This window comes from Macaca thibetana, chromosome 4, assembly GCF_024542745.1.
Source record: "Macaca thibetana thibetana isolate TM-01 chromosome 4, ASM2454274v1, whole genome shotgun sequence".
Taxonomy (NCBI): Eukaryota; Metazoa; Chordata; class Mammalia; order Primates; family Cercopithecidae; genus Macaca; species Macaca thibetana.
The window spans coordinates 116210180-116235328 of NC_065581.1; the positions used below are offsets into that span (position 1 = coordinate 116210180).

The following is a 25149-nucleotide window of genomic DNA, read 5'->3' on the forward strand; positions in this document are numbered from 1 at the left end:
TGACTTCTTGGGGTATTGTCCTGGGTATTGCCCAAGCATCTGGAGGAAGGAGAGCATTCTGGAGCTGAAGTCTCCTCCTGAGGCCATCAGAGACCTGGGGCAAGAACAGCACCTCCACTCACATCTCATCCCTCAAATCTGACCCTTCGGACTCCACCCATAGGCTCCTGGAGCAGTACACTGTGGTCTGACAAAGTGCATGGAGAGGGTGCAGGGTGGTATGGAAGCCTGGGTGATGGGACCTCCAGGCTGTGGTTCTGCCTCTGCTGCTAAACATTCATGTGAGTGCATGGTTGAGTCTCTGGACTGCTCTGGGTTGCAGTTCCCTAAGTAGCTTAGGGATTTGTTATGGGCTGATTTGTGTCCCATCCCCCCAAATTTATATGCTGCAACCCTACTCCCCAGGACCTCAGAATATGACTGTAATTGGAGACAGAGTTTTAAAAGAGGTAATTAAGTTAAAATGAGTTACTAGGGTGGGCTCTAATCCAGTATGATTGGTGTCCTTCTAGAAGAGGGGGTTAGGACACAGACACACACAGAGACGGCTATGGGAAGACACTGGAAGCAGACAGCAAGCCTCAAGCCAAGGAGAGAGGCCTCCGGAGACACCAATCCTGTGGACACCTTCATCTCTGACACTTGGATCTCCAACTTCAAGCCTCTGGGACAGTGAAAAAACTAATTTCTGTTGTTTAAGCTCCCCTCTCCGTCACCCCAGTTTGTGATTCTCTGTTATGGCAGCCCTAGGCAAACTAATACAGAATTTTTTTTTTTTTTTTTTTTAAGATGGAGTCAAGCTCTGTCACCCAGGCTGGAATGCAGTGGCACCATCTTGGCTCACTGCAACCTCCGCCTCCCAGGTTCAAGTGATTCTCCTGCCTCCACTGCCCGAGTAGCTGGGACTACAGGAATATGCCACCATGCCCAGCTAATGGAATTCTTTTAAAAATTATTTGATTTTATTTTTTTGGAGACAAAGTCTTCCGTGTTGCCCAGGTTGGAGTGCAGTGGCATGATCTAATACAGGACTCTTAATGGAGCATCCATGAATCAACTTCAGGGAGGTCTCAAATCGCTTGATGTTTGTAAAAATTTTATGTGGATGTGCATGTGGGCACTTTTTAGAGAAAGGTACATTCTTTAGAGGAGAATCATAATTTTAGAGACGCTCCTAATAAAAGAAAGTTAACATCCATTGACTATTACTAAATTATCGCTAAAGTTCCTTATAGAACTAAACTTCAATCTTTAATGTTTATAATTCCTTTAATTTCCAACCCATGCAAGCAACCAGAGACTTCAGTAATACAGAAAGAATCTGAGGCACCTGCTCATTGTAGATCACCAAATCTATAATTCAGACATCTTACTACCTTAATTATGTGTTTGCATTGAAAACTGTTGGCACTTCCCTTCTTATTTGGTGAGAACATAGTGAAATGAATCCAGGGTTGCAGGACTGATATATGCTCAGAGCATTACACTTTTCACTTGAAAAGTAAAGAAAGGGGAGAAACATCTTCTACAGGAATTACCTGTAAGAAACCCTACTCAAAGATCTGATCAATGTCTGTTTTAGAACCTAAGGAAAATTGTGGAAAAGAGAGAGAGGAGAAAAAACGAAACAGCCTGTCACTGCTTTGGGAAAAATAGCAAGGGCAGCATCAATACTGGATAAAACCTGTAAAGTGTTCTCTAGCCACTATCCTAGAAAGTGGCATTCCCTGGGCGCCCAATAGCCAGAGGCCACTCTGTAAAGTAATGTTCTATCCTTGGAGGATGCTAGATGCTTATCTTGGTTAACCCACAGCGCAACCATAGCAAGGAGATAGGACCTCTTTTCCAGGGATACAAACAGGACCTCTTTTCCAGGGAAACAAGCAAGTATTGGAGGTTGGACTCCAGGGCAGGCAGCCCTACCTCAAAGCAGATTCTTTCTATGGGGCTCAACATTTCTATCGGAAGCCTCCCTCCCTTTCTGTTGTTCTCTCTTATTCTCTAACACGAAGACTATATATCCTTGAACTTCTGCTCCTTTAAATAATCCAAAGAACACAAATGCAGAATAATGGCTACCTTTGGAGTTGAGAGAGGGGGCGTGGATGTGGGAGAGGTCCAGAGTGGTGGTAGCTGTGGAGGTAAGATGTTATCTTAAGCCAGATAATGGGTAATGGGCACGTACTTGTTGGTTTGTTCATTTTGTTTGAAAAAGTATTAAATATTAAACAAAATTTTCAAAATCTGCCTTTAAAAAGATTTATTTGGCCTTAAAAATGTTCATACCCTTTGGCCGAGGAGTGCCATTTCTACTGGGACTCTATTGGGAGAAAATTATCTGAAATGAGGACAAAGATTTATTTGCCATAAGTTCATTATAGCATTTAAATTTGAAAATGTTGAAATAACATTAAAAGTCCAAGAAGAAAAGAGAGAAGAATCAAATAGATGCAATAAAAATGAGAAAGGGGATATCACCACCGACTCCACAGAAATACAAACTACCATCAGAGAATACTATAAACACCTCTATGCAAATAAACTAGAAAACCTAGAAGAAATGGATAATTTCCTGGACACTTACACTCTCCCAACACTAAACCAGGAAGAAGTTGAATCCCTGAATAGACCAATAGCAGACTCTGAAATTGAGGCAATAATTAATAGCCTACCAACCAAAAAAAGTCCAGGACCAGATGGATTCACAGCCAAATTCTACCAGAGGTACAAGGAGGAGTTGGTACCATTCCTTCTGAAACTACTCCAATCAATAGGAAAAGAGGGAATCCTCCCTAACTCATTTTACAAGGCCAACATCATCCTGATACCAAGCCTGACAAAGATACAACAAAAAAAGAGATCAACATCCCTGATGAACATCGAGGCAAAAATCCTCAATAAAATACTGGCAAACCGAATCCAGGAGCACATCAAAAAGCTTATCCACCATGATCAAGTGGGCTTCATCCCTGGGATGCAAGGCTGGTTCAACATATGCAAATCAATAAATGTAATCCAGCATATAAACAGAACCAAAGACAAAAACCACATGATTATCTCAATAGATGCAGAAAAGGCCTTTGACAAAATTCAACAGCCCTTCATGCTAAAAACTCTCAATAAATTCGGTATTGGTGGAACGTATCTCAAAATAATAAGAGCTATTTATGACAAACCCACAGCCAGTATCATAATGAATGGGCAAAAACTGGAAGCATTCCCTTTGAAAACTGGCACAAGACAGGGATGCCCTCTCACCACTCCTATTCAACATAGTGTTGAAAGTTCTGGCTAGGGCAATCAGGCAAGAGAAAGAAATAAAGGGTATTCAGTTAGGAAAAGAAGAAGTCAAATTGTCCCTCTTTGCAGATGACATGATTGTATATTTAGAAAACCCCATTGTCTCAGCCCAAAATCTCCTTAAGCTGATAAGCAACTTCAGCAAAGTCTCAGGATACAAAATCAATGTGCAAAAATCACAACCATTCTTATACACCAGTAACAGACAAACAGAGAGCCAAATCATGAATGAAGTCCCATTCACAATAGCTTCAGAGAGAATAAAATACCTAGGAATCCAACTTACAGGGGATGTAAAGGACCTCTTCAAGGAGAACTACAAACCACTGCCCAGTGAAATAAAGAAGACACAACAAATGGAAGAACATACCATGCTCATGGATAGGAATAATCAATATTGTGCAAATGGCCATACTACCCAAGGTAATTTTTAGATTCAATGGCATCCCCATTAAGCTACCAATGACTTTCTTCACAGAACTGGAAAAAACTGCTTTAAAGTTCATATGGAACCAAAAAAGACCCCGCATTTCCAAGACAATCCTAAGCCAAAAGAACAAAGCTGGAGGCATCACGCTACCTGACTTCAAACTATACTACAAGGCTACAGTAACCAAAACAGCATGGTACTGGTACCAAAACAGAGATACAGATCAATGGAACAGAACAGAGCCCTCAGAAATAATACCACACATCTACAGCCATCTGATCTTTGACAAACCTGACAAAAACAAGAAATGGGGAAAGGATTCCCTATTTAATAAATGGTGCTTGGAAAATTGGCTAACCATAAGTAGAAAGCTGAAACTGGATCCTTTCCTTACTCCTTATATGAAAATTAATTCAAGATGGATTAGAGACTTAAATGTTAGACCTAAAACCATAAAAACCCTAGAAGAAAACCTAGGCAATACCATTCAGGACATAGGCATGGGTAAGGACTTCATGTCTAAAACACCAAAAGCAACAGCAACAAAAGCCACAATTGACAAATGGGATCTAATTAAACTAAAGAGCTTCTGCACAGCAAAAGAAACTACCATCAGAGTGAACAGGCAACCTACAGAATGGGAGAAAATTTTTGCAATCTACTCATCTGACAAAGGGCTAATATCCAGAACCTATAAAGAACTCAATCAAATTTACAAGAAAAAAACAAACAATCCCATCAAAAAGTAGGCAGAGGATATGAACAGACATTTCTCAAAAGAAGACATTCATACAGCCAACAGACACATGAAAAAATGTTCATCATCACTCGCTATCAGAGAAATGCAAATCAAAACCACAATGAGATACCATCTCACACCAGTTAGAATGGCAATCATTAAAAAATCAGGAAACAACAGGTGCTGGAGAGGATGTGGAGAAATAGGAACACTTTTACACTGTTGGTGGGACTGTAAACTAGTTCAACTATTGTGGAAAACAGTGTGGCAATTCCTCAAGGATCTAGAACTAGAAATACCATTTGACCCAGCCATTCCATTATTGGGGATATACCCAAAGGATTATAAGTCATGCTACCATAAAGACACATGCACATGTATGTTTATAGCAGCACTATTCACAATAGCAAAGACTTGGAATCAACCCAAATGTCCATCAGTGACAGACTGGATTAAGAAAATGTGGCACATATACACCATGGAATACTATGCAGCCATAAAAAAGGATGAGTTCATGTCCTTTGTAGGGACACGGATGCAGCTGGAAACCATCATTCTCAGCTAACAGAAAACCAAATACCGCATGTTCTCACTCACAGATGGGAATTGAACAATGAGATCACTTGGACACAGGAGGGGGATCATCACACTCTGGGTCCTATTGTGGGAGGGGGGAGGGATAGCATTAGGAGATATAGCTAATGTAAATGACTAGTTAATGGGTGCAGCACACCAACATGGCACATATATACATATGTAACAAACCTGCACGTTGTGCACATGTACCTAGAACTTAAAGTATAAAAGAAAAAAAAAACCACCAACAACAAAAAAAACATTAAAAGTCCAACAAAGAAGAATGATTGGGCAAATTAAGCTACTTCTATGAGTTGGAATATTATACAGACTTCAAAACAAGATGCTCTCAAAGAGTTTGTAATGGTTCGAGGAAATTCATTTGATAAAATTTTAAGTGGAAAATTAGGATATGAAATTATGTATAAAATAAGACTTCAAAGCTCTGGAAAATACTCTGAAACAAGACTAACAGGAAACAAAGCAATGGGTGCCCCTGGATTAGGTTATGCAATTATGGTTATTTTGTTTATAAATTTTAATTTTCATACAGTAGAGAATGTATTACTTTATTGTTTTGAGATGGAGTCTTACTCTGTCACCCACGCTGGAGTGCAATAGCACGATCTCCGCTCACTCCAACCTCTGCCTCCCGGGTTCAAGCGATTCTCATGCCTGAGCCTCCTGAGTAGCTGGGACTACAGGCATGTGCCACCATGCCTGGCTAATTTTTGTATTTTCAGTAGAGACGGGGTTTCACTATGTTGGCCAGGCTGGTCTCGAACTCCTGACCTCAGATAGTCTGCCTGCCTCGGCATCCCAAATTGCTGGGATTACAGGTGTGAGCCACCATGCCTGGCCATGTATTACTTTCATATAATAAAAAAATTATAAAATTTACTCTGCCTATTAGTTCTTGTCATCGAAAATCTTCAGGTAGGTTCCTATAGTGGTCCTTGGAATGATTTTATCCTTAGCCTGAAGTGGATAATGTGCTATTCCTGCTAACGAACTATAGCTAACTCACAGGGTTAAGGGAAGGCATTTTGGAATTTCTGGTTCCTCCTGGTTATTGCACTTTAAAAATATTACATAGACATGATATTTCCCCGTAAACAATTCAGTGTGTTCCTGTGTTGCTCCATGTACTGCAAGACCAGATGTAGATCAGGAAAGCTCTTCACTGGCTTAGTATGAGAGCCAGGTAGACAATACACACAAGTGGAGAATACTCATTTTTTTTTTTTTTAGGTGGAGTCTCGCTCTTCACCCAGGCTGGAGTGCAGTGGTGCGATCTCAGGTCCCTGCAACTTCTGCCTCTCAGGTTCAAATGATTCTCCTGCCTCAGCCTCCCAAATAGCTAAGATTACAGGCGCATGCCACTGCGCCCGGTTAATTTTTTGTATTTTTAGTAGAGATGGGGGTTTCACCGTGTTAGCCAGGGTGGTCTCAATCTCTGACCTCAGGTGATCCGCCCGCCTCGGCCTCCCAAAGTGCTGGGATTACAGGCATGAGCCACCACGCCCAGCCAGAATACTCTTGTTCTTCCTATGACCATGTGCTGTGATGCTGTGTGGTTTCTGTCACGTATACACACACAAGCACACTCATGCACACACCCCCTACCTCCCTGCCTACATTCTACCCAGCCTGACTGCTCTGGAAGGAAAGTATGTAGCAGGGGTCTGGGGGCCTCTGGGGCAGCTGTCTCAAGACCGAAGTGGCTGCCGAGCAGTGGTCGTAGCTGCAGGGGAGGTGGGGGAGAGGAGGAGGAAGGAGCTGACTTGCAATCATCTCTTTCTGCTTTGTCCCTGTCCTCTTCATTCGGTGCACTCAGCTCTACGGGAGGACAGTGTGTAACTAGTTTGACCAGCTGCTGACATCTCCGAAGAAGGAAGAGGTCTAATACCCTCCGAAGAAGGAATCTTCTTTTTTTTTTTTTTTTTTTTTTTTTTTTTTTTTTTTTGAGACGGAGTCTCGCTGTGTCGCCCAGGCTGGAGTGCAGTGGCCGGATCTCAGCTCACTGCAAGCTCTGCCTCCCGGGTTTTTACACCATTCTCCTGCCTCAGCCTCCCGAGTAGCCGGGACTACAGGCGCCCACCACCTCGCCCGGCTAGTTTTTTGTATTTTTTAGTAGAGACGGGGTTTCACCGTGTTAGCCAGGATGGTCTCGAACTCCTGACCTCGTGATCCGCCCGTCTCGGCCTCCCAAAGTGCTGGGATTACAGGCTTGAGCCACCGCGCCCGGCCGGAATCTTCTAATATTACTTCACTGCAAGCACATTCTAAGCTTTCCGGCAGGGAGTCCCCAGATGAAACTGGGAAGCAGTTAGCTTGGGATCGCTTCAGGTCTTCTCCTTGGGATATGTTGATGTATTCCTGACTCCAGGCGCTCTCTGGATACACCTTTAGGTGTGTCTTCTCTGGCAGACAAAGGAGTTGTGCTTAGAACCAGTGGCTGCAGCTCAGTTCTGACGACAGGGAGAAATGAGTCTGGGGAGAGGGACTAGGGTTGGGCTGTAGATTGGGGAAAGGATACCGCATCTAAAATAAAAGAACCTAACACTGTATGTATTCTGCCTCTAACCCCCAATTTTCCTTCTTCTCTCCTCCTAATATAGTGATTGTGTTAGTTAGGTTCCTCTGACAGTTTGATTCCCCAAGACAGAATTAGAAATGCATAAGATCTGAGGCTGGGCGTGGTGGCTCACATCTGTAACCCCAGCACTTTGGGAGGCCAAGGCGGGGGGATCACAAGGTCAGGAGTTCAAGACCAGCCTGGGCAACACAGTGAAATCCCGTCTCTACTAAAAATACAAAAATTAGCTGGGCGTGGTGGCAGGCGCCTGTAATCCCAGCTACTTGGGAGGCTGAGGCAGGAGAATTGCTTGAACCCGGGAGGCGGAGGTTGCAGTGAGCCAAGATCACGCCACTGCACTGCAGCCTGGGCGACAGAGTGAGACTCCGTCTCAAAAAAAAAAAAAAAAAAAAAAAAAATCCGGGCGGGATGCCTGTGAAGGATGGAGCCTGAGAAGGAGAGCAGCAAGGGAGGAGGTTGAATGGAAAGAGCTTTAGACTTCAGTGTAGTCCCGAGAAATTCACTGCCAGGCCCATGGGAGACCCATAGTAAAGACTGCCTATTGGAGAAGTCCTGCACTTTGCAGGAATGGCCACGCCAGTTTCCTGCCCCTCTCAGCCATTGGCTGACAGTAGCCCAGGGGCGGGGACCTTTCTGTGAAGATAGCTTGGGTCCTGAAGTGGGGATACTTCCCTCAAGATGGTCCTTCGAGAGGAGGTCTTTGTGGTCCACCTCCACGGCCACCACAGTTATATTCTAATTTATGGTTTCATTTATACCAGTGCTGACGTGATTGTGTACTATAGTCACATTTCTTTTCTCATTATTTTTTCTTTCTTGGAGTTTTCTTTTTTCTTTCTTTTTAAAAAAGTTTTTTTGAGACAGAGTCTCGCTCTGTCGCCCAGGCTGGAGTACAGTGGCGCATCTCGGCTCACTGCAAGCTCTGCCTCCCGGGTTCACGGCATTCTCCTGCCTCAGCCTCCCGAGTAGCTGGGACTACAGGCGCCCGCCACCACGCCCGGCTAATTTTTTTTTGTATTTTTAGTAGAGACCGGGTTTCACCGTGTTAGCCAGGATGGTCTCGATCTCCTGACTTCATGACCCGCCTGCCTCGGCCTCCCAAAGTGCTGGGATTACAGGTGTGAGCCGCCATGCCTGGCCTGGAGTTTTCTTTTTAAAATTTGGTCACTTCTCTATGTCCCTATCTATTACTGTGCTCCAAGCGTTGACAGAACCATGACACACCTCATGGGAGACTGAAGTCGTCGGGCTCATGAATCGGTTCAATTTCTGCCTTCTTTGAGACATGCCGCCTGGAGCCCCGTTTGACTCGGTTGTGCTTTGCACATCCCCTTGTTTTAGTAGAGCATGTCCTCCAGGAGCTTGCAGGTAAGGGGTGTAGGTGATATAAATGCTTTGACTCCTTCTATGTTTCTAGTCCATCTGACCCTTAATGGAGGGTTCTAGGTCGGAAATCGTTTGCCCTCAGAATCTCCAGTCTGTTGTTTCTTGGATGCTAGTGTTCCTGTTGAAAAGTCAATGCCAGCCAGGTGCGGTGGCTCACGCCTGTAATCCCAGCACTTTGGGAGGCCAAGGCAGGAGGATCACTTGAGGTCAGGAGATCCAGACCAGCCTGGCCAACATGGTGAAACCCTGTCTCTACTAAAAATGCAAAACAAAAACAAAAATAAAAACAAAAAATAGCCAGGCATGGTGGTACATGCCTGTAATTCCAGCTACTTGGGAGGCTGAGGCAGAAGAATTGCTTGAACCCGGGATGCGGAGGTGCAGTGAGCTGAGATCACGACACTGCATTCCAGCCTGGGTGACAGAGGAAGACTCTGTCTCAAAACAAAACAACAAAACAAAACAAAACAACACTCTCCTATTTAACCCTACTCTTCTGAAATTTCACAATGATGTGCCTTATTCTCTGTGCTAGTACTAGGTCTTTTTCTCTCTTTCTCTCTCTCTGCCTCTTTTGTTGTTGTTGTGAGACAAAGTCTTACCCTGTCACTCAGGCTGGAGTGCAGTGGTGCCATCATGGCTCACCATGGCCTCGACCACCCAGGCTCAAGCGAATCTCCTGCTGCAGCCTCCTGAGTAGCCAGGACTATAGGCATGTGCAACCACACTCAGCTAATTTTTTCTTTTTATAGACACGAGGTCTCTCTATTTCCCAGGCTGATCTCGAACTCCTGGGCTCAAACAATCCTAGGGATGGGTACAGTGGCTCACCCCTGTGAGGGTCCTTAGATCCTCTTTTGATCTATTTGTTCATCAAGGTAATAAAAGACTACCATGGATTGAACACCTAGTATGTGCCACATAATGTACTTTCTACTCAGTATGTCTCATTTCACCTTCACAGAATCCCTGCAAGGTGAGTGTTATTATATCCATTTGTGGACCAGGACTGCGGCTCAGAAGCTTTTCCCAAGACCCTGAACTCTGACAGGTGAATAACTGCCAAGTGGTGGAGGTTGGCCTGCAGTGGGCATCAGTCTGAGTTCCAAGCTGACTGCTCTTTCCAGGGCAACCACCCAGAGGCGGGTCCTAGTGCTAGGTGATGGCAGGACTTGCATGTCAAGTGCTTCATGGGAGAATGTAAGTTCCATGGGGCTGAGATCTTGGCTGGTCTGTTCACCACCATCAACCAAGTACAAGAACAATCCTTGCCATGTTGAAAATACACAATCCTTTTTTTTTTTTTTATATCGGGGGGAATATTGAGGGGGAATGTTGGGGGGAGTGTTGCAGGGGGAGGATTTTTTTTTTTTTTTAATTTGAGACAGGGTCTCACTGTCACCCAGGCTGGAGTGCAGTGGCGTGATCTTGGCTCACTGCAGCCTCTGCCTCCCAGGTTCAAGCAATTCTCCTGTCTCAGCCTCCTGAGTAACTGGGACTACAGGCGTGAGCCACTATGCCCAGCTAATTTTTGTCTTTTTAGTAGAGATGGGGTTTCATCATGTTGGCCAAGCTGGCCTCAAACTCCTGGCCTCAAGTGATCTGCTTACCTCAGCCTCCCAAAGTGCTAGGATTACAGGTGTGAGCCACCACTCCTGACAATCAGTACTTTTTAAAAGGACGAATGGATGGATAGATGAACATAATTTCATTTAATTCCCAGAGCAACTCAGTCATAACTCTAATTTACCCTTTTGTAAAAGGTTAGAAAGCAAATCCCAGCATTCTGGGATTTTTGTTTCCCAGCGAATTGCTCTTTCTAGGAAGTGTTTTTGTATAATCTTAGAATTACCCTTGATGATAACCCATGCTACCCCATGGCAACCAGAACCTAATGGGATAGCTGAGTTGGCTTGGTCAAGTGATTGAACACTTATTCAACAAAATATTATTGAGTGAGTGTCCACTGCATGCTAGGCACTAGGCTGGGAGATTTACATTCATTAAATCTCATATTATCCTCACAATAGCCCTGCCAAGTAGCCAGGTGGCCTAAAACCAGTTTCTTAAAGATTCATTTGCTCGGTTGGGTGCAGTGCCTCACACCTGTAATCCTAGCACTTTGGGAGGCCAACGCGGGTGGATTGCCTGAGCTCAGGAGTTCAAGACCAGCCTGGGCAACGTGGTGAAACCCGTTTCTACTAAAATACAAAAAATTAGCCGGGCATGGCAGCGTGCTCCTGTAGCCCCAGCTACTTGGGAGGCTGAGGTAGGAGACTTGCTTGAACTCAGGAGACGGAGGTTGCAGTGAGCTGAGATTGCACCACTGCACTCCAGCCTGGGCAACAGAGTGAGACTCTGACTCCATTAAAAAAAAAAAAGTTCATTTGCTCAATGAAGACTTTGCTTAAAATTCAACCTCTAGACCTTTGAGAGTCTAGGTTTCATTTTAGTGTTCTATATTTTCTTGGCATTTGGGAGCAGTTTAATGATGAAAATAATTAGTTCCTCCAAGGGCATATCTAACTTAATTTAGTGTTTATATTACGTATTTATTGCACTTGCAGATTTTTTTTTAACTATTTAAAAAATATATGGAACATTTCACAAATTTGCACATCATCCTTGCACAGGGGCCATGCTAGTGTGTAGTATATGTGCTGCTGAAGTGGGCCCAGAATTTTCTTTTTTCTAATGATGGGATTGTTTTGTCTACTTGAACGTGCCTTGTTCTATTTAACCTACTTTTGCATGGTTAAGCTCTTTTTAGTCAGTTTATGTAAGGCCTTTTATTCAGAATTTAAATTAAATTTAAAAGTAAATTAAATTAAAATTAAAATTTAATTTAATTCAGTATTTATTTCGAGGACATGTGAAAAGACCTAAAAATGCTTCAAAGGAAATAGAGTTTTGCATGAATGAGTTTTTAGGTAAGATGTTCCGCAGCCAGGCTGTAATGAGAAAAAAATAATGGAGACCAAGATGTGGGCAGACATTTAATAAGCCTCTCCCGGCCGGGTGCGGTGGCTCACGGCTGTAATCCCAGCACTTTGGGAAGCCGAGGTTGGTGGATCACCTGAAGTCAGGAGTTTGAGACCAGCCTGGTCAACATGGTGAAACCCTGTCTCTATTAAAAATACAAAAAATTAGCCGGGCATGGTGGTGGGTGCCTATGATGCTACTCAAGAGGCTGAGGCAGGAGAATCGCTTGAACCCAGGAGGCAGAGGTTGCAGTGAGCCGAGATTATGCACTGCATTCCACCTGGGTGACAGAGCGAGACTCTGTCTCAAAAAACAAAACAAAAAAACAAACAAAAACAAAAACAAAACATGGCCAGGCGTGGTGGCTCATGCCTGTAATCCCAGCACTTTGGGAGGGTGAGGCAGGCGAATCACGAGGTCAGGAGTTTGAGACCACCCTGGCCAATATGGTGAAACCCCATCTCTACTAAAAATACAAAAATTAACTGCGTGTGGTGGTGCATGCCTATAGTCCCAGCTACTCAGGAGGCTGAGGCAGAAGAGTCGCTTGAACCTGGGAGGCGGAGCTTGCAGTGAGCTGAGATCACGCCACTGTACTACAGCCTGGGTGATAGAGTGAAACTCTGTCTCAAAAAACAAAACAAAACAAAACAAATCCCTGCATATTTTGTCTCTTTTAAAAGAAGGTCAAAATAGACGGTTCTTAAAAATAAAGCACAATTGTCTTTATTTTCATATTTGGAAAACTATTGGGATGTCAACATAATAATGTCTGCAAACTTTCAGAAAGAATTTTTGTAGAATTTCCTGGACATTACCTGGAAAAAGGATTATATGGGAGGCTGAGGTCAACTCACTTCTGCCCTATGTCTGTCCCCAGAGAGTCTGACCGGTGACCCTGGGTCCAGTTTTTCCTGGCGCACTCAGCAGAAGCAGCTGGCTGGTCTGAGCACAGTGAACCCAGTGTCTCTCCAGGCCATACAATTCTACCATTCTAACTTCTCAGGTGGTAGCGTGGTATTTTGGAACGTATATCTGTGGGAATGTCCACCAGGCTGGACTTTACTGTGCTGTTGACTGTAGTGGCCACATTGACCACCTGACCCATGCCAGGAGCCACCTCCATTGCAGGTGCATTTCTGCATGATGGTTGTCATTTTGATTAAGAGTGCAAGGCTCCGGAGGCAGACTCTATGGTTTCAAATATTGGCTCCCATATATCCTAGTTATAGGACTATTCGTGTGTCTCCTTTCTTTATCAGTAAAATAGGGATTTTTATGCGTCTACCACACAGTGTTGTTGTGAGGATTAAATGAGTTAATATTTCTACAGAGCTTAGAACAGTGCCTGGCACATAGTAAATGGTATGTAAGTTTTAGTAATGTATAATTATCATCATTATTATTTTTTTTTTTAGAGATGAGGGTCTTGCTATGTTGCCCAGGCTTATCTCTAACTCCTGGCTTCAAGTGATCCTCCTGCCTCAGCCTCCCAAGTAGCTTGGATTACAGGTGCAAGACACCGTGTCAGGCTACCAAGATTTTTTGTTTGAAGTACTTGGCACAAGGCACTTCTTGGGTAAAAAATGCACAGGAGTGCACTTGCAGGTATATATATTTAAATGAACAAGTGCTTCTTCTATGATCCTGGAAGTGTAATTTACCAGCAGTGCAGTTTCTCCTCTCCGTCTCCCTTTGCTACTACCTGCCCTCAGCTTTCTCATCGTCCTCTCCCTTTTTCCTTTGCATGTACTTTGTTCTCTCTTCCTCCATCCTAGCTTACTTTTTCTTTCTCATACTTACAAATCAACTGGGCGCTGTTTCTCTTTTCTCTTAGTCTCCTAAGTTTTATTTTATTTTAATCACTGAAGTGATCTGAGAAGTGGCTGTAAAAAGGTAACACTAGCCTATTGACATGCTGCCTCAAACTGAAGGGGGTGAGTCACAAAAGGAGAGAGTCCAAGGTTGGACAGAAGAGACGCAAGTTCCTTCTGGCTTCGGAGTTCTATGTCCACCATTTCAAATTTAGATTCATATTTTATTAACATTTATCTTTCCCTTTGTATGGCTTAAGCACTAGGCTAGGGTTTTAGATGGATTATTATTTAATCCTTACAACTCCTTAAAGGCAGGTATTACTCCCATCTTACAAATGAAGAAGAAAAGCAAAAATGGAGAGATAATCAACTTATCCAAGGCCACACAACTGGAAATCAGAGAGCCAACGCTGGTGTGTATACACGCTAACTCTAAGCTCCAGTTTCTTCCCACTACTCATAATTCCTCCCACACAAAAAAGTAGAAGTAGGCTAGGCACAGTGGCTCATGCCTGAAATCCTAACACTTTGAGAGGCTGAGGCAGGAGGATTGCTTACGATCAGGAGTTTGAGATAAGCCTGGGCAACATGGTGAAACCCTGTCTCTACAAATAATAAAAAATCAGCTGGTTTGTGATCGTGCATGCCTGTAGTCCCTGCAACATGGGAGGCTATGGCAGGAAGATTGTTTTAGCCTAGGAGTTCAAGGCTACCGTGGGCCATGATCATGCCACCGCACTCCAGCTTGGGTGACAGAGTGAGACCACATGCCCCAAAATAATTGCAATATAATGTGATTAATGTAAATACGTAGCGGTACTTATAAGATCTTATGGAAATACAAGTGAGGTAGGGAGGGGAATTTCTAATATTTCCTAGGCAGATTTTTGAACTGGGGTCCTTGAAATTTTGGAAGGTCAGTGGAGGAATCACTTGAAGTTGTCTGCAAAATTTTCTTAGAGGGGTTTGTGGCCAAGGGAGTAGAGAGGTGGAAGTTTGACCGGGGGCATCAGAGAGTATTAACTGTGTGAATGTTTGAGCTGATCAAGAGTTTGCAAGGAATTAGAAGAGGAATAAGACAGTCTAGGCAAAAGAAACCACAAGTGGAAAAGTACATGCAAATAATTTTCTTGGACTTCAGCCTAGGGTACCATTCAAGGAAGCAGCAGGAGACAAAGCACCTAGAATAGGTGGTTAGGGTCCAGACCAAGAAACAAATGATGTTCAGGGCCAAGAATGAATTCTCAAGGATATTAAAAATGCTCTCGACAACATTATTACAGGTCATTGTAAAATGTATTCTCCAATGCCATTAAACAGTATGATGGAAGTTCCTTCTTCCCTTTTCCAGATGCTTGTAGCAAAGTCTCTGTATTTTAGGATGAATTTGCATTCAGGAGTAGAGCTGGGAGCCTAACCTTGTTTCTGGGTGATAATGTGTTCTGAATTCTAAACAATGGCTTACAAAACTTCTGAAGAGCTATGAATTCTGTGAATTGGCATGGTGGCACCACCCATTGGTGCCTTGGCGGTAGGTTATTGAATCCCTGGTGTCCAAATATGGGGCTGTAAATTAGAGGAGGGGCAGGGCAAGAGGATATTGCCCTAAATGAAGATATGCTGAGTTTGTTACTGGAAAAGAGGCAGAGAGATTTCGGATCTGGATTTTCGAGGTAACAGTACATTTATAATCCAGGTATCACTGTGGAAGTCTCTGCCACGCTGATTTTATTTTCTCCCCAAACTTCTGAGGTTGATAACTTAATCAGGTAGATTAACTAGGTTAGTTAAAATAAGATATATATGCAATCATCTCCCACAAAGGAAGCTTGTCTGAACTGGAACTGTTTCTATAGATTTCAAGGCTCATTCGCTTGTCTCCTTAGGACAGGAACGATATTCCTAAGGCTGAAAATTCCCCTTTCTATCTCAGTTGATCAATACATCATTTTGCATCCTCAGCACAAAAACCCAAATGTGCTTGCTTCCTTTTCTAAAAGAAAGCCTCTGTCTTGCTGGGATTAAGAGGGCATAGTCCCATGACACAGTTTGCAGTCAAATTTTGGCACCTGAAAAAACCTTCCCTCTTTAAAGAACTGCGGGCAACCAGTCAAAAGGGACCAGAGTTTTGGCATTTGGACTGAAAACATTACCTGCCAACTGGGCTGCTCTGAACGTATTGTTTCCGAAACCAGGGGAAGCACATGTAACAAGAGGAGGCTTTGTTCTGTCGGAACATTTTTGATGAGCCCATCTGCCCCAAGTTGAAGGGAGAAACTGCCAGCCATGTCTGTTCACTTTCTCCCATTTACCAGCCTCCCTTGGACTCCTGAATACCCTCTAGGGCACGACTGTTACCTCTCACAACTCATATTTCAGATATTTTTTGCTTTGTTCATCCCATGACCGTGGAATTCTATGTTTCATACACAGTTGCTTTGACTGGCAGTCAAACACTTTTCGCTCAATGACCCAGTCTCTCCTTCTGGTTGCTATCCTACCAAGACAGCGAGGAGAAATTTGCCCAAGCAAAGGCTAAATGCCCGAACTGACGTTTCTTCTAGAGTTCCCTTCCCTAATTCTACTTTCATTCAACAAGTATTGATTGGGCACCGACAGTACCAGGCACTGTTCTCAGCTCCTCAGAGACAGTAGTGAGCAAAGCAGCCTTCCAGAAGCCCATCTGAGAGGCCTCAACTCATCAAAGCCCAGGCCAGAAGCAGAGCAGGGGCAGGAGGGGCCCTCAGGCCAGGCTGGGGCTCAGCACCCATGCATCAAGTGGTTGGGCTCTCAGACTCTACCTCGTGATCTCTGTACTCTTTAATTATTTGTCATGAACAAATCTATCTATCTATCCATCTATCTATATCTATCTATCTATCTATCTATCCATCTATCTATATCTATCTATCTATCTCTATCTATCCATCTATCTATCTAGCTATTCGTCTATTTTTTTTCTTAAGAGATAGGGTCAGGCTGGGCACGGTGGCTCATGCCTGTAATCCCAGCAGTTTGGGAGGCCAAGGCAGGCGGATCACCTGGGGTCAGGAGTTCAAGACCAGCCTGGCCAACATGGTGAAACCCTGTCTCCATGAAAAATACAAAAATTAGCCGGGCATGGGGGTGGGTGCCTGTAATCCCAGCTACTCAGGAGGCCAAGGCAGGAGAATCGCTTGAACCCGGGAGGCAGAGGTTGCAGTGAGCTGAGATCGCACCACAGCACTCCAGCCTGGACAACAGAGGGAGACTCTGTCTCAAAAAAAAAAAAAAAAAAAAAAAAAAAAAAAAAAAAAAAAATTTTAAAAAGGAAGAAGAAAGGAAGAGACAAGAGAGGCAAGATCTCACTCTGTCATCATGTCACCAAGGCTAGGATGCGGTGGTGTGATCATAGTTTACTGCAGCCCAGAACTCCTGGGCTCAAGAGATCCTCTTGCCTCAGCCTCCCAAGTAACTGAGACTACAGTTGCATGCCCAGCTAATTTTTGTAATTTTTGTAGAGACAGTGTTTTGCCATGTTGCCCAGGCTGGTCTCCAATTCCTGGGCTCAAAGAACCTTCCTATCCTGGCCTCCCAAAGTTCTGGGATTATAGGCATGAGCCCCCACATTCAGCCCAAATCTAAACCCCTTTTTTAATTAAAAAGGAAAATAACTTCACAATCTATAGAATACGATTTCTACAGAGAAGACGAAGACGGAAACAAAGTTGTTCAGCAACCCGAGAAGAAAACTCCTTCAGTAGAATATTAGATGCTAAATGGTTAATCGGATGGTCCCGATCCCCTGGGGGTTGCAATATGAAGTACATCATTACATCTTTCATTCTTAGCATGTGTGCAAATCTTTAAAAAAGTTTTCACAGATAAGCAGAGGCTGGAAAAGCTCTGGTCTTTAACAGGAAAAACTTTTCTTGGCTTACAAAACCTTTTTTAGAGTCTTGGGGGAAAATAAATATTTACATAATTATATAAATATATCTTATATAATGAATGGTAAGTCACAAAAATGGCAAAGCCCGTTGAAGGAATTCTGAAGCAGTCGCTGCCTAGCCCCCTCGGAATTTTGATGGATTCATCAGTAGCACTGAAAATCCCTAGATACTGACAGTTACTTTATACCTGTTTCCCACAATAGTCCTTTCCTGAATATACCAGTCTAAATGTCAGAAGGACACCTAAAAACAGTCTTAAAATTTGAAAACAGACAGCCTACATACCCTGCAATCTTGTTCCTCCATGAAGTGAGCTGCTGGCCATACGTTCAAATGGTCTCTGACTTCCTCTCTGACTCAGATCGCATGAATCCGCAGCACTGATGTAAGGCTCTAAATGGGAATCTGTTTTCAATTCAGGGCAGATGTGGGACACTCTCACAGCCCTAGGGATTATCAACTTTAAAACAAATCGCCTTCAGGACGATAAGAGAGGCAGTAACTGCTTCCTGAGGCCTCACTGGGGTCCCTTCCAAATGCTTAACATATAACACAATAACTATGACACAAAAGCAAGTTTCGTTCTTTGAGTTCTCAGACTTTAAAATGAAGCTTGCAAATGCCCCTCAGAAACAAAGCTTGAAAATATATCTCAGAACATTTAAATAGAAATCCAGATATTTTAGTAACTAACATACAACGGTGATCCAAATGCCCCTTTCTCCCCGCCCCTACAAAACTCTCAGCCAGGGTTTGGCTCATTGAGTATAGTTTTTCCACAAATTGAATTCGAATTGTTCTGGTTCAGAGTTTTCTTGGCTCAAGAAAAGGAAGGGAGGACTATTCCAAGACTTCCACAGAGAAACATCCAGAAATCCATTTAACACGGTAAGTTTAATGTTCTAGGATTAGCGTTCATGCATGGACTCTACGTCTCAGAATGTCCTCTGTTCTGAGAACACTTTGTAGAGTTGGCTGATCTGCTAGGCTTCAAACTCTGAAACACCTTCGCTGGGGCTTAATCTAGTTTAACCTGATTTGATAACCCTGAAAAAAAGTTACAAAAACATGAATTTTGAAGACATCTAAAGGAAACATAAAAACATTTCCCTTTTAATAAAGTAAAACAAAAGTTGTATAGAGTCTTAAAAAATATTAAAAGTTAATGTGCATGGCATTTCCCTACACAAATAAGTTTAGGTGTTGGTAACATCAGTGAATAGTCAGAGGATAGTCATATTAAGTACATATTCTTGGAAAACACAGTCTATTCTTTAAAATTAATATTGTGAGTGTGACATAACAGAGTTACATGGTAAAGCATCAAGTCACTAAGGAACATTAGGGCTAGTATTTCTCCTATCTTCATGGGGAAAAATAAATTAAACTTCCTGTAGCTTAGGAATGTGCTAACATAACCATTAGGCAGCGGTAGAAGTGGTATTAGGAGTTGTGGATGAGCCGAGCATGGTGGCTCACACCTGTAATCCCAGCACTTTGGGAGGCCGAGGCAGGTGGATCACTTGAGGCCAGGAGTTCGAGACCAGCCTGACCAACACGTGAAACCCTGTCTCTACTAAAAATACAAAAATTAGACGGGCGTGGTGGCAGGTGCCTGTAATCCTGGCTACTTGGGAGGCTGAGACAGGAGAATCACTTGAACCCAGGAGCGGGAGGTTGCAGTGAGCCAAGGTTGTGCCACTGCACTCCAGCGCGGGCAACAAGAGTGACACTCTGTCTCAAAAAAAAAAAAAAAAAAAAAAAAAAAGTTGTGAATGAGATGTCCAGAGTCCCAGAGACAGAGACCTGTCCCTAGATTTCTCTTTAACTGAGTGGCCTCGGACACGCCGTTGCCCAGGCTACCATTTCCTTATTTGTAAAGTGGCTGAATTAGGGAGAAGATATCTAAAATTCAAACCTCTAATATCAGTGATGGTGTATTAACCAAGAACTTGGTAAAACAGAAGGTAAGAGTCTTTTTGTTTCATTTTGTTTTCAAAAATAATCACTAACTGCCACTAGTTTGACATCTCAGACAATTTTTTTTTTCCACTTTGGAGCATATATCTACAATTCTGGCTGATAAGGCAAGTTTTAGCCAAGAAATGGGATCTGAAGGATCAAGAAACCCACTACCTTATGTAAATTAGATGCCTAGATTTTTAAGGAGGTTGACAGGCTTTTAGGGAAACAATTACCAAAGGCATAACTGCCCAATTTTAATTCGGCTCATGGGTGTCAGTAATGCACTTACTTAGCAATTAGGATCAGTTCAGTACAGAAAAACTTTAAAAATATTAAAGTGAGTAAGGAAAAGCATACATTGCTAGCGAGCAGTGGGTGGTTTTGATAGCTGGCAGGTAAGGTGAGGGATACCCGGGGTGGAGGATAGCGTGGTTTGGTAAACGAGCACCGGCTTATGAGTCAGGAGACCCAAGATCTAGTTCCAGGGCTGCCACTAACTAGCCCTGTGACCTTGGCCACCCTCTTCCCTGTTTCTAGTATGTTTCCTTCTCTATACCAGAAAGGTCTTGGTCTGTCCATCCTCTTTCTGTCCCAGCAACCAAAAGAGAAATTCTGCACCATTGAATACAGCTTTTGCTATAGAATACAGCTCCTACAGCTGTGCTATAGGAGCACAGAAGCCAAATCTATAACATCAGTGTATATCAGTCTATGGTGTGCAACAGAAAATAGTTGTACACTGGGAGATAGCTAACTGGGAGATGATCATTTTCACAGTTGTGGGAGGTAGCCACTCACCTGCCAAATGCCAGTAAAGTCCTGTTCCAAAGCACACCGTCACAATTAAGGTTTTCTTTCCACAAACCTATTTTCATTTATCAGCTATGATTTGAGGATATAGAAACAATGTTTAAAATAATCATATATAATACTACTGTTGAGGGTTGAATTGTGCTCCACCACACCCCTCAGATTCATATACTGAATATTTCAGAATGTGACCTTATTTGAAGATAGGATCTTTACAGAGGTAATTAAATTAAAATGAGGCCATCAGAGTGGGCCCTCATCCAAACATACAATCTAACAATGAAATGACTCAACAAAGCACAGGAAAGTACGAAAAATTACAAACCTAAAGAAACTAGGTTGGGGGTGGTGGCTCACCCCTATAATCCCAGCACTTTGGGAGGCTGAGGTGGGAGAATTGTGTCAGCCTGGGTAACATGGTGAGACCTTGTCTCTGTAAAATATTTGAAAAATTCACTGGGCATAATGGTGTGTACCTGTGGTCTTAGCTACTTGAGAAGTTGTGGTGGGAGGATTGCTTGAGCCTAGGAGGTTTGTGCCACTGCACTCCAGCCTGGGCAACAAAGCAAGATCGTATCCCACAAAAAAAAAAAAAAAAAAAAAAAAAGACAAAAACCAATTGAGAGGGAGGGCACACAACTGGGAGTGCCCATAGCTCTGTTCTTGCTCAAGGTATCATGTGCACTAGTTCCTCCTCACAAGTCAGATTTCAGCTATTAGCTGCCACACCTCCACGGGACATGGGACTCCAAGCATTTATAGTATACCCTCTTATTAATGATAAGACTTTTTCCAAATGTAAACAAACCTGGCAATAATGTATTGTTATTTCATACTATTAAATGTAGGCTACATTGATATTCTCTATTAAAACACTTTATCAAAAATAAAAAGAGATACTAAGAAATGGACATGGTGAATACACATTAAAACAAGCACTTATTACATGTAGCAAATGGCTATAATTTCCAAAGACATAATTCCAACTGGATCCAGCATTGTTATTCCCCAATGCCTTATCTGACAAAGTTTAAAACTGAGTAACTCATACGAAACCATTATAAAGGAAATGCAAATATCTGAAACTCATCTGTTTATTAAAATCAATCTCCATTATCTTTCTTCTTAAAAAGCTTAGAAATAAATATAGTCTCTTAATGTTGACAGTATTTACGGCTCAAACAAAGCTGAGATGAAGGCTGAACTCAAACAATGCAGGAAACAGAAAGGAGAAAATACTTTAAGGTTAATTACTTAGGCCATGCAGGTAGATGTGACCCCAGGGGGAATGGAATTCCACAGGGCTTAACTTTTCAATGCCAACATTAGAATGTTCAGCAGAAGCTGATAGACCAACCGTTCTGGCAGTCTGATGCTTTCAAAATGGTAGATGAGGGAAATCACACAGAGTTGAGCAGAGTTTTACAACTTGCATATCAGCAGTTGATTACATTTTTTCCTTCATATTTTCCACTTTTCTGTGACATAGTAGCTTGTTTCTATGTTATTTACATTAAATGTGATCTGCCTATCTTTCCCATGTGAGCTTCAAGTAATAGGGTAAACTTTATAGAACTGTGCAATATTTCCTTTTGAAAGAAAAATAATAAAAATTTAGTTGTGTCTGTACCATCTGGAGGTCAGTTCTCTTTGTGCACATCAAAAAGGTCAACTTATTTTATTTCACAATATTTGAATATTTCTTTTTAAATGAAAGATTCTTTCTATGCATTTCCTGGCATCCCAAATTGTTTGATTCAGAAAAGTTTCATATAGTTACAAATCTCTTCTGTCAGTCAAAATTTCCTGAACTAGAAAGTTCAGGAACTGAACGGAACTGAACGGAACTGAAAGGCTGGTGATGATTCCGGGACAGAGAAATAGCTAACAGTCGCATTATTTATTGTTCATGTAGTGGGTTAACACACACTGGCCTTTCCTTCATGGGATTCATAAAGTTTCACATGGTTTTGAGATGATTCAAGGGTGAAGACTTTAAACAAGATCCCTTCCAACTCTCAGACTATGATTCAACACATTGTTTCTCATAATTGCCTGCTGTTAAGAGTCAGCTAAGGATGCCTGTTGAAAATAGACTCCACGCCCCCTTCCCTTCGAAGGCTGATTCTGTAGGTATGGTGGGACTCTGGGGCTCCTTATCATTGGGAAGGTTTAAGAAACATTTTTTTCCCTGACTCTTAATGTTGGTTGGATATTGGAATCACTTGGGGAGCTTTACAAAAGTAGTACTGGGGCTGGGCGCGGTGACTCTCGCCTGTAATCCCAGCAGTATGGAAAGCCTAGACAGGCTGATCACGAGGTCAGGAGATTGAGACCATCCTGGCTAACACGGTGAAACTCGGTCTCTACTAAAAATACAAAAAATTAGCTGGGCATGGTGGCGTGCACCTGTAGTCCCAGCTACTCAGGAGGCTGAGGCAGGAGAATTGCTTGAATCCCAGAGGCAGAGGTTGTAGCGAGCCAAGATTTCGCCAGTGCACTCCAGCCTGGGCAACAGTGTGAGACTCCATCACACACACACACACACACACACACACACAAAGTAGTACTGGGCCTGGGTCCCACGGAAGAGGTTTTGGCTTAATTTATGGTGTGGCCTGGGCGTTTGGATTTTTTTGAAGCTTCCGGGTGCTTCTAATTTGCAGCCAAAGTTTAGAACCACTGACTTGATTGAAACAACAGCCAGTTATCTGTAACATATGTGAAAGCAATATCTAACATTTCCATTAAGAGATGCAAAGTGCATTTACAGATGTGTGTCTTATTTGAATCCTTGACAACCTGGTGAAATAGGTTAGAGTTGGTATTATATTTCCTTTTCAGGTAAGCAAACTAGGCTTCAGAGAGGTGAAGTAGTTTGATGGAGGGCCACTCGGAGCAGAATTCTGGAATTGCTGAGGTGTACCTTAGGCATGCTACTACCTCACTCTCTACGTGCCTTGGCTCCTACTAGCTCTCCGGCTTTCCCGGCCTCCCTTTAAAAGAAAAGAAAAGAGGTCAGGCATGGTGGCTCACACCTGTAATCCCAGCACTTTGGAGGCTGAGGTGGGAGGATCGCTTGAGCCTAGGAGTTCAAGACTAGCTGGGGCAACATAGTGAGACATCATCTCTACAAAAAAAAAAAAAAAAAAATAGCTGGGCATGGTGGTGCACACCTGTAGTCCCAGCTACTTGGGAAGCTGAGGTGGGAGGATCACTTGAGCCCAGGAAGTTGAGGCTGCAGTGAGTCATGGTTATGCCACTGAACTCTAGCCTAGGCAATAGAGCAAGACCCTGTCCAAAAAGAAAAGAAAAGCCCTCTTGTTTCTAGAGCTTCTCTTACTTTGGAATTGTTCATATTAATACAACAGCAGTAGGAGCTAACATTGGGCCCTTTGTATACATTGTGCTAAGTGCTCTACATGCATTATCTTCATTGTCTTAAGGACTCTGTGAGGTAGGTCATACAGGTTATATCCCCATTTTATAGCTTAGGAAACCGAGTCTTAGAGACTAAGCAACTTGCTAAAGGTCTTATTCCTATGCAAACATTCTTCTTATTTTATCTAAGCCTTTTCTTATTTTCCTTTCAGTCAACCAAATTTTAGCTAGTGGCAGAGAAGAAAAGAATCAGGTAAAGTATTTTGGAGCTGTGCATGGTAGCTAACACCTGTAATCCCAGCACTTTGGGAGACTGGGTGGATCACCTGAGGTCAGGAGTTCGAGACCAGCCTGACCTACATGGTGAAACCCCGTCTCTACTAAAAATATAAAAAATTAGCTGGGCATGGTGGTGGGCACCTGCAATCCCAGCTACTCAGGAGACTGAGGCAGGAGAATCGCTTGAATCTGGGAGGCGGAGGCTGCAGTGAGCTGAGATTATGCCATTGCACTCCAGCCTAGACAATCAGAGCAAAGCTCCGTCTCAAAAAAAAAAAAAAAAGAGAATTGCTGGATATGCGATGATTGACAATGACAGCTTCCTTGAATTGTATTACCACTTCTAATATGGGGCCTGGATTTTTAAAGAAACTTCCGGAGCCAGTCATGCAAAAGTATGAGGATCTAGTGCTTGAAGAGTTCAATGGGAGAATCATGGGTTGTTAATTCTTAACGAACCCTGCCTTTCCAGAGACAGCAGTAGTTCCCTGAATTAAGGCATAGATCCGGCATCAGAAGGCTTGGGCACAGGTCTCAGATGGCTTTTTTTAGCTGTGGGGTCTTGAGCCAGTTCTATCCAGGACAAAGTTTTATGTTCTGAGTGAATCAGGCCAAGTCGGAACATTCATCAATGTTCTTATATCTACTTTACTAAGGTTTGCAAAATACTGAGCGTATTTTTTGTGGTCTCAGTATTCAGAGCTCGAAGTACATCTAGTGAAGAACCTGGGATCTACAAGTTCAAGAAGCATGGGGAGCACCTTGGTTAGGTACACAAACTCTTTGCAGAAGTTCAGCACAATTTTTTGATGCTAAAAAGAGAATGAAAGATGTAAAATAACAGAATTTCTTTATCCATCCAATGTATTTTCCCTCCTTCCTTCCTTCCTTCCTTCCTTCCTTCCTTCCTTCCTTCCTTCCTTCCTTCCTTCCTCCCTCCCTCCCTCCCTCCC

At 42.9% G+C, this 25149-nt stretch overlaps 1 protein-coding gene and 1 pseudogene across 1 annotated transcript in view; both read right to left on the reverse strand.

Annotated features, from left to right (window-relative positions):
* The window catches only part of SASH1 (SAM and SH3 domain containing 1), a 287896-nt gene extending 269567 nt beyond the window's left edge, over positions 1-18329 (reverse strand). The window contains exon 1 of the mRNA XM_050787296.1: positions 18047-18329. Coding sequence (XP_050643253.1) covers positions 18047-18067 — 21 coding nt within the window. The 5' untranslated portion in view covers positions 18068-18329. The remainder of the gene's footprint in view (positions 1-18046) is intronic.
* On the reverse strand, positions 11619-11752 carry LOC126954034 (uncharacterized; annotated as a pseudogene).
* Positions 18330-25149: the final 6820 nt, after the last annotated feature.